Below are 17,227 nucleotides of genomic sequence, written 5' to 3' on the forward strand. Positions count from 1 at the left end.
TTTGACTTCATCTTTGCTCTAAAAAGATGTTTCTTTGTACTTTTGTTCTCGTGTTTTAGCTTCCACTTCCACTGACGACCTTTTCACAAGTAAACCTGTAATTATACATTAATTTCTTACGCGTGTGGCAGAATTTCTTCTTCCTTGTTTGCTTTGTTGGGGAATGTCACGGCTGAGCCTTCAAGCTGCACCAGAGATTGTATTAACATGAAAGATTGTTCTATACATGCATTACATGTGCATGTAGTTATGATGGCGCCGCGGTCTCAGAGGAGGAAAACAGCTTCAGCCCGACGCTTCCAGCTGAAACCAGTATGACGTATGATGATAATTCATTTTCTACAAGGTGATATTGAGAAGGAACAGCTTGACTGCCTGAGTTTGTCAGAAACCTTGTGCTTCAAACTATTCTCATCTTTGTTAAGCTGACAACATGTCATGTGCATCACGTGAGTCTCAATGTTTCAAGGACCTGACAAACCTTTTATTTTGAAGGGAAGCCCCTTGGCTTCCTGTTTTAAATGTGTCTTCTGTGTTATCTTGTCGCTGCATCCTCTGCAGCAGCGCTCAGGCTGCAGGAGCTGCAGTCGGCCTCCTCATGTACTGTGACTCCTGTTTACGTCCCAATATCAATTGATAATATTTGTCAAATGTCACATTTTCCTGGAATCACTTTCCAGAATAAACTGTTCTCATTTGGGCCTCGTTTCATTTCTGAATTGTTTTTTGTAATTACTGAACAGAGGCCAACACGCCACAGACCTGAGAGCCCGAAACCAACCACAACATGACAAAGAGACACAAAACAACCACAAAGAAACATAAAACCACCACAAAGAGACACAAAACAACCACAAAGAGACATAAATTAACCACAAAGAAACATAAAACAACCACAAAGAGACATAAATTAACCACAAAGAGACATAAAACAACCACAAAGAGACATAAATTAACCACAAAGAGACACAAAACAACCACAAAGAAACATACATTAACCACAAAGAGACATAAAACAACCACAAAGAGACATAAAACAACCACAAAGAGACGGTAATGGTAAAATCTAGTATTGTAATGTTATGTGAAGATAGAGTCTAAACTGATTCAAATGTGTCTCAGAGGTTTGAAGCAGGTGGTGATGGGGGAAGTGGATCAAAGGTCTATTTTCCTTCTGCATGTATGTGATGTGAGGTCGTAAACAGATGAAGTGGTAATTTCCCGGCCTAAAGGAAGTTGTGATTTCTTTGATCTCAAAGGTCAAGGGACTAAAGGTCACAGGTGGGCCAGCACTCAGTGTTTCCTCTGCTTCACGTGGCTTGGAGGTGTTGCTCTCATCCTGTATAAAGGAGGCTGTGACTGGCAGATCCACTGAGAAAGTCTTTCAATACAAGACATACAAGGACTACAAAGAGACACAAAACAACCACAAAGAGACATAAAACAATCACAAAGAGACACAAAACAACCACAAAAGACACAAAACAACCACAAAGAGACACAAAACAACCACAAAGAGACATAAAACACCAACCACAAAGAGACACAAAACAACCACAAAGAGACATAAAACAACCACAAAAGACACAAAACAACCACAAAGTAAAAGTAATTGTGGATCAAGACATTTAATCCTGATACACACGACTGAACTAAACTCCGCCAGCAGATGGCGCTCACACGTCAGTCATGAGCTGCTGTGTCTCCCTGCAGCTCCCTGCAGCTCCCTGCATCTCCCTGCAGCTCCCTGCAGCTCCCTGCATCTCCCTGCAGCTCCATGCAGCTCCCTGCAGCTCCCTGCATCTCCCTGCAGCTCCCTGCAGCTCCCTGCATCTCCCTGCAGCTCCATGCAGCTCCCTGCAGCTCCCTGCAGCAGCTTCAAGGCCTCAGAACAGAAAGAGCCGACAGTCACGTGTAAATATTTATTGCGGTCATTAGTACCATGAAGTTTCTGCTTTATAACTATAAATAGAAGAACACCAAACCCCTCGGACCGGCACCGACATTGTCAATGGATTCAACAACCCCAACATGTAAGAGAAAGGGTCGAACACACACACACACACACACACACACACACACACACACACACACAGCAGTAAACGGTTTGACGCGCTTCACATTGCACAGGGACGACACAAACTCTTTCCCCTGAAACACTTGATTCCTTCCACTGAGGAGGAAGACGCATCACGGTCCGTCTGCTCGTTGGAACAGCTGATCTTTATCTGGAGGCGGACGATGTGCAGAAGATCCCTTCATCCTTCTGTCCTTCTGTCCTTCATCCTTCTGTCCTTCATCCTTCTGTCCTTCACTCTTCAGACCTGGAGTCAGTGAGGAAGCTGTTACACACTTCTCTCTCTCTCTCTCTCTCTCTCTCTCTCTCTCTCTCTCTCTCTCTCCTTCCAACACAACATGCATGCTCTGAAGCAAAGAGAGCAACACAACATAACACTCTGTCCGCTGGGAGGTGCATCAACATTTCTGCACACACACACACACACACACAGACACACACACACACACACACACACACACACACACACACACACACACACACAGAGAACACAGTGTACTAAGCCCAGCGCTTTGTTCCATGTGTTTTATATGTTCCATATGTTCCACACGTCTCATGCAGACAGAGTGAAGAAGCAGACCCTCGTCTTCGGAGATATTAACTCTTGCTGAGCGTCCGCTTGGCAACACAGTGCACGTTGTGTGTTGTGTTGAATCTGAAGTCATCACTTCACTTCAACAGACACCTGGAAGCATTTCTTATGGGGTATGTGTGCAGTGACTGTCACCACAATGTGTGTGGAGAAGCAGACACATGGGAGTGCTACACACTAAAGGCCTTCACACACCTTCACACACCTTCACACACCACAACAAACAACGAGAAAATGTGAAAATGCTAAATTCTCGCCTGCAGATATCATATGTTCAGGGCTTTTATTGTGAAAGGTAAGTAAGTTGCGTTCTGGTCCTCACTGGCTTTGTCGTGGTTGCGAGGAGCAATAAAGTTTTGCCTTCTCGGTTGTGGCCGCAGCGTCTGTGCGACTCGACCCGTTACGCACGACGTGATTGGTCGAAGCTTTTTTTTTTAATTGCGAAAGCTGCCGGGAAGAAGAAAAATCTTCGTCACCTAATATTTGCAGACTGTGTGAAAGAATTCACGACCAAGAACAACAAAAGAAAAATATATGATGGGAATTATTTGCATGAAATAAAAAAGGTTCCTGATTTGCGTGTCGAGCCCTCTGAGGCGACTCGTCCTGCAGAACCATGAGACACAAGCTGCTGGAGGCCCGGCTCGCTTTCCTCATGCTCGCTGCTCTGTGGGTCCATCTGGGAGGGATCTTTCTCTCTTTCTTTCTTTCTGTCTTTCTTTCAGCTGCCTGCCAGAAACCAGGTCGCTGAGCTGAAAACTAAAACAACGAGCCTTTCACATCTCAGCTGGGTTAAAATAGTGACGAGAGCAACTTTAAGCGTCCACATTTATCATTTTAAAATGTGTGGAGTGCACCTCAAATCCACGCTGATGTCTTTTTGACCTACTGCCCCAAAAGAAGTTAAAAAGCTAGATATTGGTCACTGGGACACAGGTCAGGTTGTCCTCCATGTCCTCTCCTCACGACGCTCGTCTTTTATTGCATAAATATCAATGAAACAACTAAAGAAACGATGTTGCCTGCAGTCCTGTCGGAGTCATCACTTCAGCGCGACGCTGCAGGAGCAACGAGTCATGTTTTAATTCAGACATTCAACATGAAGCACACGTCCCTCAGGTGTTCTGGGACGGAGGTTCAAACCATTAGTTTTGACCGACTCCTCCAGTGAGAGAGGATTGCCTAACTGGTGGAAATGAATCTGTGTGTGGAAATGTCTCCACAGTTGAAGACCCACTGAGCACAGAGTGTACGAGCCTGGTGCAAGTGTGGCTTCGCTGATTCAAATTCAGAACATGAAGCGGCGCAGCGGGCTAACCGCTTCAATGTGCTTCCTGACAGATGTCGGTCCAATAACATTAGCTAACAGTCAGCGGCCTCTCCTCCTCGGCGGGAGCGTCATCTGGGATCAACGGCCTCCTGGTGGGAGAGACCGGGCCTCCAGGGGACGCTGGCATGACGCCCGGCTTCAAACAATGTGGACTCAAAAGGAGTGAATTCACATCGCTTCTCTGGTTCACGCTGATGGCAGCCGCTCCACCGAGTATCAGGACCCGCAGGGATTCCTGAGTCTCATGACCACGGCGCCGCTATGACTGTCACTGTGAGAGGGTTACTGTGAGCGGGTCACTGTGAGCGGGTCACTGTGAGAGGGTCCCTGTGAGCGGGTCCCAGTGAGAGGGTCACTGTGAACGGGTCACTGTGAGAGGGTCACTGTGAGCGGGTCACTGTGAGAGGGTCGCTGTAAGCGGGTCGCTGTGAGAGGGTCACTGTGAGCGGGTCACTGTGAGCGGGTCAGAACGCTCTGGAACGAGCCCACGGCTCAATAACGGCACACAAAGTGTAAAGCTCTAAATTCCAAACGACTTGGTATTTGGCCGGATCATGTTATTTATTAACTGTGAACTTCCTCTTCCTGGTGGGAGAGACCGGGCCTCCAGGGGACGCTGGCATGATGCCCGGCTTCAAACAACGTGGACTCAAAAGGAGTGAATTCACATCGCTTCTCTGGTTCACGCTGATGGCAGCCGCTCCACCGAGTATCAGGACCCGCAGGGATTCCTGAGTCTCATGACCACGGCGCCGCTCTGACTGTCACTGTGAGCGGGTCACTGTGAGAGGGTCCCTCTGAGAGGGTCACAGTGAGCGGGTCACTGTGAGAGGGTCCCTCTGAGAGGGTCACTGTGAGCGGGTCACTGTGAGAGGGTCCCTGTGAGAAGGTCAGTGTGAGAGGGTCACTGTGAGAGGGTCCCTGTGAGCGGGTCCCAGTGAGAGGGTCAGTCTGAGAGGGTCACTGTGAGAGGGTTCCTCTGAGAGGGTCACTGTGAGAGGGTCACTGTGAGCGGGTCCCTGTGAGAGGGTCACTGTGAGAGGGTCCCTGTGAGAGGATCGCTGTGAGAGGGTCACTGTGAGCGGGTCACTGTGAGAGGGTCACTGTGACCGTGTCCCTGTGAGAGGGTCACTGTGTGCGGGTCACTGTGAGCGGGTCCCTGTGAGAGGGTCACTCTGAGAGGGTCACTGTGAGAGGGTCCCTGTGAGAGGATCGCTGTGAGAGGGTCACTGTGAGCGGGTCACTGTGAGAGGGTCACTGTGACCGTGTCCCTGTGAGAGGGTCACAGTGAGCGGGTCCCTGTGAGAGGGTCACTCTGAGAGGGTCACTGTGAGAGGGTCCCTGTGAGAGGATCGCTGTGAGAGGGTCACTGTGAGCGGGTCACTGTGAGAGGGTCACTGTGAACGGGTCACTGTGAGAGGGTCACTGTGAGCGGGTCACTGTGAGCGGGTCAGAACGCTCTGGAACGAGCCCACGACTCACCAACGGCACACAAAGTGTAAAGCTCTAAATTCCAAACGACTTGGTATTTGGCCGGATCATGTTATTTATTAACTGTGAACTTCCTCTTCCTGGTGGGAGAGACCGGGCCTCCAGGGGACGCTGGCATGATGCCCGGCTTCAAACAACGTGGACTCAAAAGGAGTGAATTCACATCGCTTCCCTGGTTCACGCTGATGGCAGCCGCTCCACCGAGTATCAGGACCCGCAGGGATTCCTGAGTCTCATGACCACGGCGCCGCTCTGACTGTCACTGTGAGAGGGTCACTGTGAGCGGGTCACTGTGAGAGGGTCCCTCTGAGAGGGTCACTGTGAGCGGGTCACTGTGAGAGGGTCACTGTGAGAGGGTCCCTGTGAGAGGGTCACTGTGAGAGGGTCACTGTGAGCGGGTCCCTGTGAGAGGATCGCTGTGAGAGGGTCACTGTGAGCGGGTCACTGTGAGAGGGTCACTGTGAACGGGTCACTGTGAGCGGGTCACTGTGAGAGGGTCACTGTGAACGGGTCACTGTGAGAGGGTCACTGTGAACGGGTCACTGTGAGCGGGTCACTGTGACCGTGTCCCTGTGAGAGGGTCACTGTGAGCGGGTCACTGTGAGCGGGTCACTGTGAGCGGGTCAGAACGCTCTGGAACGAGCCCACGACTCACCAACGGCACACAAAGTGTAAAGCTATAAATTCCAAACGACTTGGTATTTGGCCGGATCATGTTATTTATTAACTGTGAACTTCCTAATATCAATCTAGCTAACCGTTATCTCTTCTGCTGATCCGGGACCAGGATGTGCACTATCGATCTTTGGAGGGGCTCACTCTCATGAGGCCTGCACACCTGCACACCTGCACCCCGCTGCTTCTCACGGTCTGCTGGAGCCAACAGAACCACATCATCAGAACCACATCATCTGCAAAGAGCTGAGACGCAAATCTGAGATCCTGATGCTGACTGCATCAAGATTGCAGTTTCACAAATTGTAAAATCTTATTGAAAATATTTGTAAGTTTTAGGGTTGTGCCGCGGATCCAAGTTGTATAATTGCTGTGAAATCGTTCTTTTACACACGTGCCAGACTTCAGAAAAATGTCAGTAAGTCTTAGTGGATCAGAAAATGTGTTTTCCGGTTTAGTTCCAAACACATTGGACACAAACATCTGAACAAAATGTTCTGTCAACAACTTTAACGCTTTCTAACCCTCTCAGAGTGAAGAGTGTGTTCGTCACAAATCAATGCTTTAAACTCCGACATCATGCAAGTTGCTCATTCTGTGGTGGCACTCCTTACACACACACACACACACACACACACACACACACACACACACACACAGCCAATAAACCCTAAAGAAATAACAGTCCAAAGCAGTCTCTCGGTGTCTTTGTCCTTCATCTTTAACCGTCACCGGGACGCTCCGTCTTATCCGGCAACCAGCTGAACTGGTACGGTTCCTGTGGCATCAGCAGATCGATGTCAAGCTTCTTCTGTTCTTTTTCGCTGTTAACCGTCCTGTAGCCGAGCAGCGACATGGCCCCTTTGCACACCTCCTGGATGCGCTTGACCTTGCTGTGCGGCAGCGCGGTGCGCCAGGCCTGGGAGACGTCGGCGGCGTTGCGCGAGGTGATCTCGAAGGCCTCCTTCTTGGAGCCTTTTCCTTTTCCGTGAGTCACCCTGTAGATCCATTCCTCCAGCTGGCTGGTGGCCTCCAGACCGACGAAGTCGTACATGGCCGTTATCTCCTCCAGCGGGTTGCGCGCCACGTCCTCGTAGCGGACCATTTTGTAGCGGCCTTTTAGAAACGGCGGCGGATTCAGGACGGCCCTCTCGTTGATGCGGACGTGGCTGCGGCAGATCTCCTTCATGACTTGGTACTGCACCTCGGCCGCCGGGATGTTTCTCTGCTCCAGGACGATGGCGCTGTCGCTCATGAAGGCTTTGGCCGACTCCTCTCTGGACCGCACCACGGCCCGGGGGTCTCGGACCAGGTGGATGATGCGGAGGTCGAGGCTCGGGTCCTGCAAGAGCGGGAAGAGGGATTCCAGCTCGAAGAACCTCACTTCCTTCAGCACCACGTGACTGTAGGAGCCACAAGCCTCCTCCGCCCCCGGCAGGCCGCCGCCACCGCACGTCTTGAAGCACTGCGTCTGGTTGCTGAACTGGTCGCGTGGCGTGAGCGGGCAGGCCGGCGGCGAGCACAGCGCTCTGCTGTGACTCCACATGAAGAAGGAGGACACTTTGTGGTCCTCCGGCAGGTAGGACTCCATCACAGAGAAGTCACACTGGAACACGCTCCGGATCAAATCCCTCACGGCCATGCGGAGGACCCGCGCTCCGGGTTTCTGCAGCTTGGTCCACACGTGCCACGCCGGCTCCATGAGGTAGAAGACAGACGGGTGCTGGCTGAACACCTGGCCCACGAAGGAGGAGCCCGACCGCCACGACGACAGCAGCAGAACGTGGACTTTGCCGTTGGAGGGGGCGGAGCCACAGGGACTGAGCTGCACGTACCAGCCGCAGAACAGAACCACCGCCGCCCCCTGCAGGATGACCAGGAAGATCATGGTGCTGAGGTTCACTCTGCAGCGCAGCATGATGCACGGGAGCCCTCTCTCTCTTCTGTCCTTGGTGGAGCGAGAGAGAGAGAGAGAGAGAGAGAGAGAGAGAGAGAGAGAGAGAGAGAGAGAGAGAGAGAGAGAGAGAGAGAGAATAGGATATGTGAATACAAAATTTGTTTTTTCACAAAGTATAATTTTTCTGACCAATAAGCAACACAGAGTCCAACGAACAAAGTGGAACATTTTCAAAAAGCGTTTTTAAAACACCATCAGTACATTGTAAGTGCCAACACAGTAAAACTAATAAAAGAACGGTTGAAGCAACCCCCAAAAAAGGAAGATTGATAGCTAATATGATTTTAAAAAAGGGAGGAATATACACGTATAACACTTTACTTACTTTAATTACACTCATCTGGTGCAATATATAATACATTTAAGTACTTTATATACTTATTTTTTATTTATTTTTATTTCTATTAGTGTTTTACTGCTTATAAATACTACTTGATTTATTTCATGTGTCCACAGCTGCTGTAATGCTGCAATTTCCCCACTGCAGTAAATAATTAACCCATCTCATCTCATCTCATATGACGGCACATTGAGAGTCTTTCTGACTCTGATCACTACTACAGAACATACAAAGCGTGGCATTTCATTCATGGTGGTATTTTGCCATTTTTGAATACCCCAAATAAAACGACATGAAAGCACTAAACAAAGACGTGGGACAAAGTGAGCAGTGACCAAGCGTCCACAAGTCTCTCCTTGTCCTCTGACCTTGGCTGAAGGTCAGACAACATGCTCTCCTGCTGCAACGCTGGTGTGCAATAAGATAACTGCTCGGGCTCACTTTGGTCTCACTGTTCGTGACTCATTTTTATTCTCTTCTGGTTCCTGGAAGGAATCCTGTCCCCTCTCAGAATATAGGTGAACACGTTCATCAGTTCAAAAACACTTCCTGTCACCAAGACTTGAAGTTTTAATGCCGCGTTCCATCTGAAATGGGAAGTGTCAATCACAGAAATGTCAAGTGGAACGCCGCCGACCCGGAAAGTGAAACCCCACCAACCCCAACCTCAAGATCCAAGATGGCTGCTCTGTCCATTACAGTAAAACATCACTTAAAAATGATAGTAGTTTACTGTTTATTGGCACTTCTGTCACACTTCACAGACCCGGCTGGAGCATTTCCGACGAGTTGTTCTCGAAGGCAGTGACCCCGGGTATGACATCACGCAGATCCAACTGCTGAGACGTCAGCAAATAAATAATAAACCGGAGACACTGGAGTGGAACCGAGTCCACGAGACGCATCAGTTAGTTCAGGACATTCACAGCAGGGGGACTGAGCCGGTCTACTGAAGAGGTCTGGGCAATCCACACGGTTGATTCTCATGACATATTTGTTTTACATATCCTATTTTATTATCACCTCTGCAGTTTATGATCCTTTCAACTTCCTCTCCTGGTCATGAACGCGAGGAGGTGAGCGGAGAAGAACGAGGCCTTCAGGGACCTTAAAGCAGCGAGTCACATGCGGGGAGCAGAAGATCCCGTGGAGACGAGTCCAGGTGTTAGTTTCTGTTTCCTGTTTTATTTTGTAGTCTTGTGTCTCGGCACTTCCTTGCCAGCTGAGGGGAATAGTAGCCAGCTGGAGGGAATAGTAGCCAGCTGGAGGGAATAGTAGCCAGCTGGAGAGGAATAGTAGCCAGCTGGAGGGAATAGTAGCCAGCTGGAGGTGAATAGTAGCCAGCTGGAGGTGAATAGTAGCCAGCTGGAGGGAATAGTAGCCAGCTGGAGGGAATAGTAGCCAGCTGGAGGGAATAGTAGCCAGCTGGAGGGAATAGTAGCCAGCTGGAGGGAATAGTAGCCAGCTGGAGGGAATAGTAGCCAGCTGGAGGGGAATAGTAGCCAGCTGGAGGGGAATAGTAGCCAGCTGGAGGGAATAGTAGCCAGCTGGAGGGGAATAGTAGCCAGCTGGAGGGAATAGTAGCCAGCTGGAGGGAATAGTAGCCAGCTGGAGGTGAATAGTAGCCAGCTGGAGGGGAATAGTAGCCAGCTGGAGGGAATAGTAGCCAGCTGGAGGGGAATAGTAGCCAGCTGGAGGGGAATAGTAGCCAGCTGGAGGGAATAGTAGCCAGACGGAGGGAATAGTAGCCAGCTGGAGGAAATAGTAGCCAGCTGGAGGGAATAGTAGCCAGCTGGAGGGAATAGTAGCCAGCTGGAGGGAATAGTAGCCAGCTGGAGGGAATAGTAGCCAGCTGGAGGGAATAGTAGCCAGACGAAGGGGAATAGTAGCCAGCTGGAGGAAATAGTAGCCAGCTGGAGGGAATAGTAGCCAGCTGGAGGGAATAGTAGCCAGCTGGAGAGAATAGTAGCCAGCTGGAGGGAATAGTAGCCAGCTGGAGGGAATAGTAGCCAGCTGGAGAGAATAGTAGCCAGCTGGAGGGGAATAGTAGCCAGCTGGAGGGGAATAGTAGCCAGCTGGAGGGAATAGTAGCCAGACGGAGGGAATAGTAGCCAGCTGGAGGAAATAGTAGCCAGCTGGAGGGGAATAGTAGCCAGCTGGAGGGAATAGTAGCCAGCTGGAGGGGAATAGTAGCCAGCTGGAGGGGAATAGTAGCCAGCTGGAGGGAATAGTAACCAGCTGGAGGGGAATAGTAGCCAGCTGGAGGGGAATAGTAGCCAGCTGGAGGGGATAGTAGCCAGCTGGAGGGGAATAGTAACCAGCTGGAGAGAATAGTAGCCAGCTGGAGGGAATAGTAGCCAGCTGGAGGGAATAGTAGCCAGCTGGAGGAGAATAGTAGCCAGCTGGAGGGAATAGTAGCCAGATGGAGAGAATAGTAGCCAGCTGGAGGAGAATAGTAGCCAGCTGGATGGGAATAGTAGCCAGCTGGATGGGAATAGTAGCCAGCTGGAGGGAATAGTAGCCAGCTGGATGGGAATAGTAGCCAGCTGGAGGGAATAGTAGCCAGCTGGAGGGGAATAGTAGCCAGCTGGAGGAGAATAGTAGCCAGCTGGAGGGAATAGTAGCCAGCTGGAGAGAATAGTAGCCAGCTGGAGGGGAATAGTAGCCAGCTGGAGGGAATAGTAGCCAGCTGGAGGGGAATAGTAGCCAGCTGGAGGAGAATAGTAGCCAGCTGGAGGGGAATAGTAGCCAGCTGGAGGAGAATAGTAGCCAGCTGGAGGGAATAGTAGCCAGCTGGATGGGAATAGTAGCCAGCTGGATGGGAATAGTAGCCAGCTGGAGGGAATAGTAGCCAGCTGGAGGGGAATAGTAGCCAGCTGGAGGAGAATAGTAGCCAGCTGGAGGGAATAGTAGCCAGCTGGAGAGAATAGTAGCCAGCTGGAGGGGAATAGTAGCCAGCTGGAGGGGAATAGTAGCCAGCTGGAGAGAATAGTAGCCAGCTGGAGGGAATAGTAGCCAGCTGGAGGGGAATAGTAGCCAGCTGGAGGGAATAGTAGCCAGCTGGAGGGGAATAGTAGCCAGCTGGAGGAGAATAGTAGCCAGCTGGAGGGGAATAGTAGCCAGCTGGAGAGAATAGTAGCCAGCTGGAGGGAATAGTAGCCAGCTGGAGGGGAATAGTAGCCAGCTGGAGGGGAATAGTAGCCAGCTGGAGAGAATAGTAGCCAGCTGGAGGGGAATAGTAGCCAGCTGGAGAGAATAGTAGCCAGCTGGAGGGAATAGTAGCCAGCTGGAGGGGAATAGTAGCCAGCTGGAGGTGAATAGTAGCCAGCTGGAGGGAATAGTAGCCAGCTGGAGGGGAATAGTAGCCAGCTGGAGAGAATAGTAGCCAGCTGGAGGGAATAGTAGCCAGCTGGAGGGGAATAGTAGCCAGCTGGAGAGAATAGTAGCCAGCTGGAAGGAATAGTAGCCAGCTGGAGGTGAATAGTAGCCAGCTGGAGGGAATAGTAGCCAGCTGGAGGGAATAGTAGCCAGCTGGAGGAGAATAGTAGCCAGCTGGAGGGGAATAGTAGCCAGCTGGAGGGGAATAGTAGCCAGCTGGAGGTGAATAGTAGCCAGCTGGAGGAGAATAGTAGCCAGCTGGAGGGAATAGTAGCCAGCTGGAGGAGAATAGTAGCCAGCTGGAGGGAATAGTAGCCAACTGGAGGAGAATAGTAGCCAGCTGGAGAGAATAGTAGCCAGCTGGAGGGAATAGTAGCCAGCTGGAGGAGAATAGTAGCCAGCTGGAGGGAATAGTAGCCAGCTGGAGGAGAATAGTAGCCAGCTGGAGGAGAATAGTAGCCAGCTGGAGGTGAATAGTAGCCAGCTGGAGGGAATAGTAGCCAGCTGGAGGAGAATAGTAGCCAGCTGGAGAGAATAGTAGCCAGCTGGAGGGAATAGTAGCCAGCTGGAGGGAATAGTAGCCAGCTGGAGGGAATAGTAGCCAGCTGGAGGGGATAGTAGCCAGCTGGAGGGAATAGTAGCCAGCTGGAGGAGAATAGTAGCCAGCTGGAGGGAATAGTAGCCAGCTGGAGGGAATAGTAGCCAGCTGGAGGGAAATAGTAGCCAGCTGGAGGGGATAGTAGCCAGCTGGAGGGGAATAGTAGCCAGCTGGAGGGAATAGTAGCCAGCTGGAGGGAAATAGTAGCCAGCTGGAGGGAATAGTAGCCAGCTGGAGGGGAATAGTAGCCAGCTGGAGGGGAATAGTAGCCAGCTGGAAGGAATAGTAGCCAGCTGGAGGGAATAGTAGCCAGCTGGAGGGAAATAGTAGCCAGCTGGAGGGAATAGTAGCCAGCTGGAGGGAATAGTAGCCAGCTGGAGGGGAATAGTAGCCAGCTGGAGGGGATAGTAGCCAGCTGGAGGGAAATAGCAGCCAGCTGGGGACCCGAATGGGGGAGAGATGTATAAAACGGGTCTGTGGGTTCGCCCCAAGGACATTTGCTGAATTCTGGTGAATTCTTATCCCTGAATATTTGACCCCCTCAGTGGTCTCTCCTCCGGCCTCAGAATGCACTCTGTGAAAAGAGATGAGAGCGTTGGGACCTCCCTGTCGGACCGCCCAGCGGCGTTTCCTACAGGGAGGCCAGGATCCCTGCTGACGGAGGGGATCCACGTAAGCGTCTCATAATCCATCTGAGTTTATTGAACAAGCCCCGACAAGCTCCTCAGCTGAGAGCCTCCGGAGGGTAAACAGCAGGCTTCACCTGACAGATGATCTGCTGTTAGTCACACATCATGCTCATGTCCAGTTTCTATTCACACATTTCCTTAAAAACAAAACCCATCGTTATAACAGTGTGCAGATCTTAGTAATACATTGATTATTATTTGGGGACTGATTCACCTGTGTTATTAACGTCACAACACAGGTTAACTTTACAACATTAGTGGAAAGATATCTTGAGTTACTGCTTCATTTACTTTTGAAGGACTGATCTAGAAGACCTGTGCTACAGTTCCATCATTTGAGCTTTAATACCAGTGTTTCTATCAAATTAAATCTGCATAACTACGGCAATTTATATCCCCAATTGATCGGTAACTACAGTTAGTTAGGGTGGATAATATAATGTAATCTTGATTTTAGAAACTCTTCACATCTCTTGTGAAAACATAACTTTACTCATGTGGATGAACTGGTGCTGGACATTGGTTTACCAAAGGTCTTAGGTTCACAAAAGCAGTGAAATACATAAATAATATGGTAGATACATGTCAATAAATGTCTAATGCCAAATGTTGTACTGTGGTTTTTTGAGTAGAAGTGTTGTCCGTCACTACTTTCATCAACATGAGACATAACATGGACTGAGGAATGACTTCATACTACAGACCAAGCTTCATGCAGAGTGTGCACATGAAAAATTAATATTACAACAGTTTTCAAGATATTTCCTCAATATTTGAGTCAAAATATGTTCTATAAATAAAAACAAAACAAAATGTCGACGGACACACAAATCCACTAATCACGGTTCAAGGCGGCGTCCACACAGACGCCACAGAAGTCGTGAAGAAGCGTCTGAGCGTGCAGCAACACCTCCACCATGTTGCTGTGCCGCTTCACGCAGCGCTATTCACAGAAACATCACGTAAACATCACGTGAACATCACGTAAACATCACGTAAACATCACGTAAACATCGTACCACACGGATCTACACAGTTAAGCGTCTCGTGCGTCGGATCCGCCGACATCTAGTGGACAAGTCTCAGATTGCAACCGACTGAAACGTCCCCGTGTGGCCGGCATGTGGAAGGACTTCTGTGGCCGATACGGAGAAGAAACCCCAACTCTGTCCCGTCCTCTCAGTCCTCTAACGGCTAACGTCACAGCTCGCGAGCCGTGAACTGAAAAGTTTGTTAAGAACACAGAGCTGCTGAGTTCAAGTCCCCATCTTGTGGCGTACGCACTCGCTCCCAACAGATGGCATTGTGTTAATCTATTTCAATAAAAAAGCAACCTTCTCAGTTTTGGTTTAACGTTGGATTAACTGTGATTAGTTCTTCATTGCGCAACACCTCTCTGATCATTTTAAACCTTCTTTAAACTCAGATTATAATCCTTTCATTCCCATGGTCTCTTCAGGTGTTTTTAAAAACAGACTGAAAGAGTTGGAGGAAGGTTCATCTGTGTGTTACTGCCGTCTGCACCAGGACGCTCTTGAGGAGGAGATGTTTAATCTCTATGGGGATTTCCTAAATAAATGAACCTTAAATAAATTAAACAAGGTTGACCTCAGATTTCATACTTCCTGGTCGGTGCCTTCCAGCAGCCGCTGCTGTCATTTTGGTCACCGGCTAGTTCAGGGACAGACAAGGAAAAGTTCAGTTTTGGCAAGTTTATAACAATAATAACAACAATAATAATAATAATAATAATAATAATAATGATACATTTTATTTGTAAGGCACATTCGAGAATCTCAGAGTTCCATGTAAGCTCACTTCACTTTTCAGAGGGAAACAGAGTCCCATAACTATTTATCTCCCGTCCATCATGATGAAGTGTCTTTGACACCTTGAGGCGGGCCGGAGCTCCGGCTGGACCCGCTGAACCCGAGACCAGCTCAGCGGGTCGTCTGAGTCGAGGCCCGGAGGCCGCAGCAGCCGCCTCCAGTCCAGAGAGATGTGTGAAGGTCCTGCTTATGTCTGAGAACACAAGAACTAAAGCAGCACATTGCTCCACAAGCTGCTCTGCTTGTTCCAGCTGCTGCTCACTTTGTTCTGAGGATAAATAATAAACAACCTCCAGCAGCTGCAGCTCCGTCAGCTCAGCTTCACATGAGCTGCCTCCAGCTGCACGGATCTGGTCACTGACATCTCCGCTTGGTGCGCTGCTTCTTGTTAAAAGGTTCTGATGGTTCTGGGATCAGATCTGCTGCTCGTCACACAGCAGATCTTCACCTCTGAACACCGGCACCACGGGACCGGACCGCAGGGTCCCGGGACCGGACTGCAGGGTCCCGGGACCGGACCGCAGGGTCCCGGGACCGGACCGCAGGGTGATCCATGTTCCTGCCGCGCGCCCGCGGGTGAGAGGACCGAGCCCACCGGGAGCCGGACCGGACGGGATTAACGAGCTGCACCCCTCACTTCTCAATAAACTCATTCAAGAAGTTCGTGCACGCGTTCAGCCACCAACCAGCTGGTGTTTGTGCGCGTGCTCTGGGTTTGAAAAGGGCGAATGTTTTGTCCTAAAAAATAAAAAAAGGGAGTGCGTTTTCTTCCCAAAGGTCCCGCGGACGGAAACGAGCCACACGACTCACCAAAGTGACCCGAAGGAAGAAGAAGAAGAAACGGAGGAGAGGAGCAGGAGGAGCCGGTCCACCGGAGGCTCCATGTGAAGCTCATCCCGCAGCTTACCTTCTTGTTTCGGCTGCTGCCTGGCGACGCAGCCGCGGCGCGTGCTCTCCGGTCCAAACACCCGCAGCGCGTCCCTCCTGCCCGGTCCTGCGTCCTGCGTCCTGCGTCCTGTGTCCTGTGTCCTGCGTCCTGCGTCCTGCGTCCTGCGTCCTGCGTCCTCGGCTGCTCCACCGTCCGCTCGTGCTCCCGGCGGTGTTTTGAGACGTGGCCAGCGGCTCTTGACTGGCGACTGCGCTGGGCGGGGGATGTGCGGGGGGAGGCCGGCGTGGGGCCGCGCGGTGGCTCGGTGGGCGGGCCCTGGACCCAGAGCGCGCCCCCGCGCCCCCGCGGCCCCGCAGGTCCTCTCCGTGAGTTCTGCTGCAGTGACGTCACGTAGGCGGCGTGTCTCTGCACAGATTATTCAGATGAAGTTACTTCTTTTGCAAACATTTCTCGGTGGTTAGAGGAACCCGCTGCTGGAACAAAGGAACCGTTTGTGCTCAAATATGTGAGCATGAACACCGACGACACATTATTCACTTAGAACAAGACTCACTCATTCACACTTCAGACCGGAAGGTGCTCCTTCTGAAGGGGTCTGGACGTCCTGTCAAAACAACACCAGCAGATATTCTGACTGGAAGAGGCGCCGTGACGCAGATTAATGAAACATTTAATCTGGCTCATGTCAATCCGGTAAAGTTGGAAAGAGATTCACAGATTCGGACTTGTCGGATATATATATATATATATATATATATATATATATATATATATATATATATATATATATATATATATATATATATATATATATATATTTATATTTATATTTATATCCTCATGAGAGGATGAGAGGATGACAACTTATATCTATAGTCATATTATACATACAAAAACATAGTTGTATTTATGAAATCAAAGAACAAGAATAAAGACAATCATTGACCTTGTAGCCTAAAGCTCTTTGACCTGTTATAACTATCAAACTCTTTTAAAGAGGAGAAAACTCTGTCATGGGTCAATTATGACTGCGCATAAAGTCAATATTTAATGTCAGGGTAGCAGGTTTGATCGTGAGGTTTACGATCCAAGACGTTGATCTTTTGCTGCGTTGACACTGAGCGTCTCTACTTCTAGACTCTTAGATCGAACAGAGGATGGTGTGTTTTTCATGAACCAGCAGTTTGGAGACGTGATCCTCCTCCTGGAAGAAGATCTCCTTCACTCAGTTAGTGCAGCAGTGGAGGAATCTCTGCGTCATGATGCTGTTCATGAGATGCTGATTCTTCTGGGTTTGTTTGCTTTATCAAGCTGAGACAGATAATTAATGTGTCCACAATGAAACTCTACTTCTCTCCGTGACTTTCTTTTTAATTATTGTG

General features: G+C 49.9%; 1 protein-coding gene across 3 annotated transcripts; it reads right to left on the minus strand.

Annotated features, from left to right (window-relative positions):
• Positions 1-6,110: 6,110 nt before the first annotated feature.
• chst6 (carbohydrate sulfotransferase 6) lies at positions 6,111-15,922 on the minus strand. Of its 3 annotated transcripts, none has more exons than XM_068603442.1 (2): positions 15,864-15,922; positions 6,111-8,113 (listed from the first exon to the last, which is right to left on the minus strand). In XM_068603442.1, exon 2 carries the CDS (start codon positions 8,081-8,083, stop codon positions 6,887-6,889), a length of 1,197 nt encoding a protein of 398 aa, XP_068459543.1. In that variant the 5' UTR covers positions 8,084-8,113; positions 15,864-15,922; the 3' UTR covers positions 6,111-6,886. The 3 variants fall into 3 exon arrangements, with proteins under 3 accessions (XP_068459543.1, XP_068459542.1, XP_068459541.1); XM_068603441.1 differs by having other exon boundaries at positions 6,111-8,108; positions 15,864-15,914; XM_068603440.1 differs by having other exon boundaries at positions 6,111-8,108; positions 15,767-15,870.
• Positions 15,923-17,227: the final 1,305 nt, after the last annotated feature.

The sequence above is a fragment of the Clinocottus analis genome, unplaced genomic scaffold, assembly GCF_023055335.1.
Source record: "Clinocottus analis isolate CAN_PGR_092001 unplaced genomic scaffold, fCliAna1.0.p SCAF_6, whole genome shotgun sequence".
Taxonomy (NCBI): domain Eukaryota; kingdom Metazoa; phylum Chordata; class Actinopteri; order Perciformes; family Cottidae; genus Clinocottus; species Clinocottus analis.

Excerpts from the sequence above, each read along its gene's own strand:
- chst6 (XM_068603442.1), bottom strand. The coding sequence starts at position 8,083 with ATGCTGCGCTGCAGAGTGAACCTCAGCACCATGATCTTCCTGGTCATC.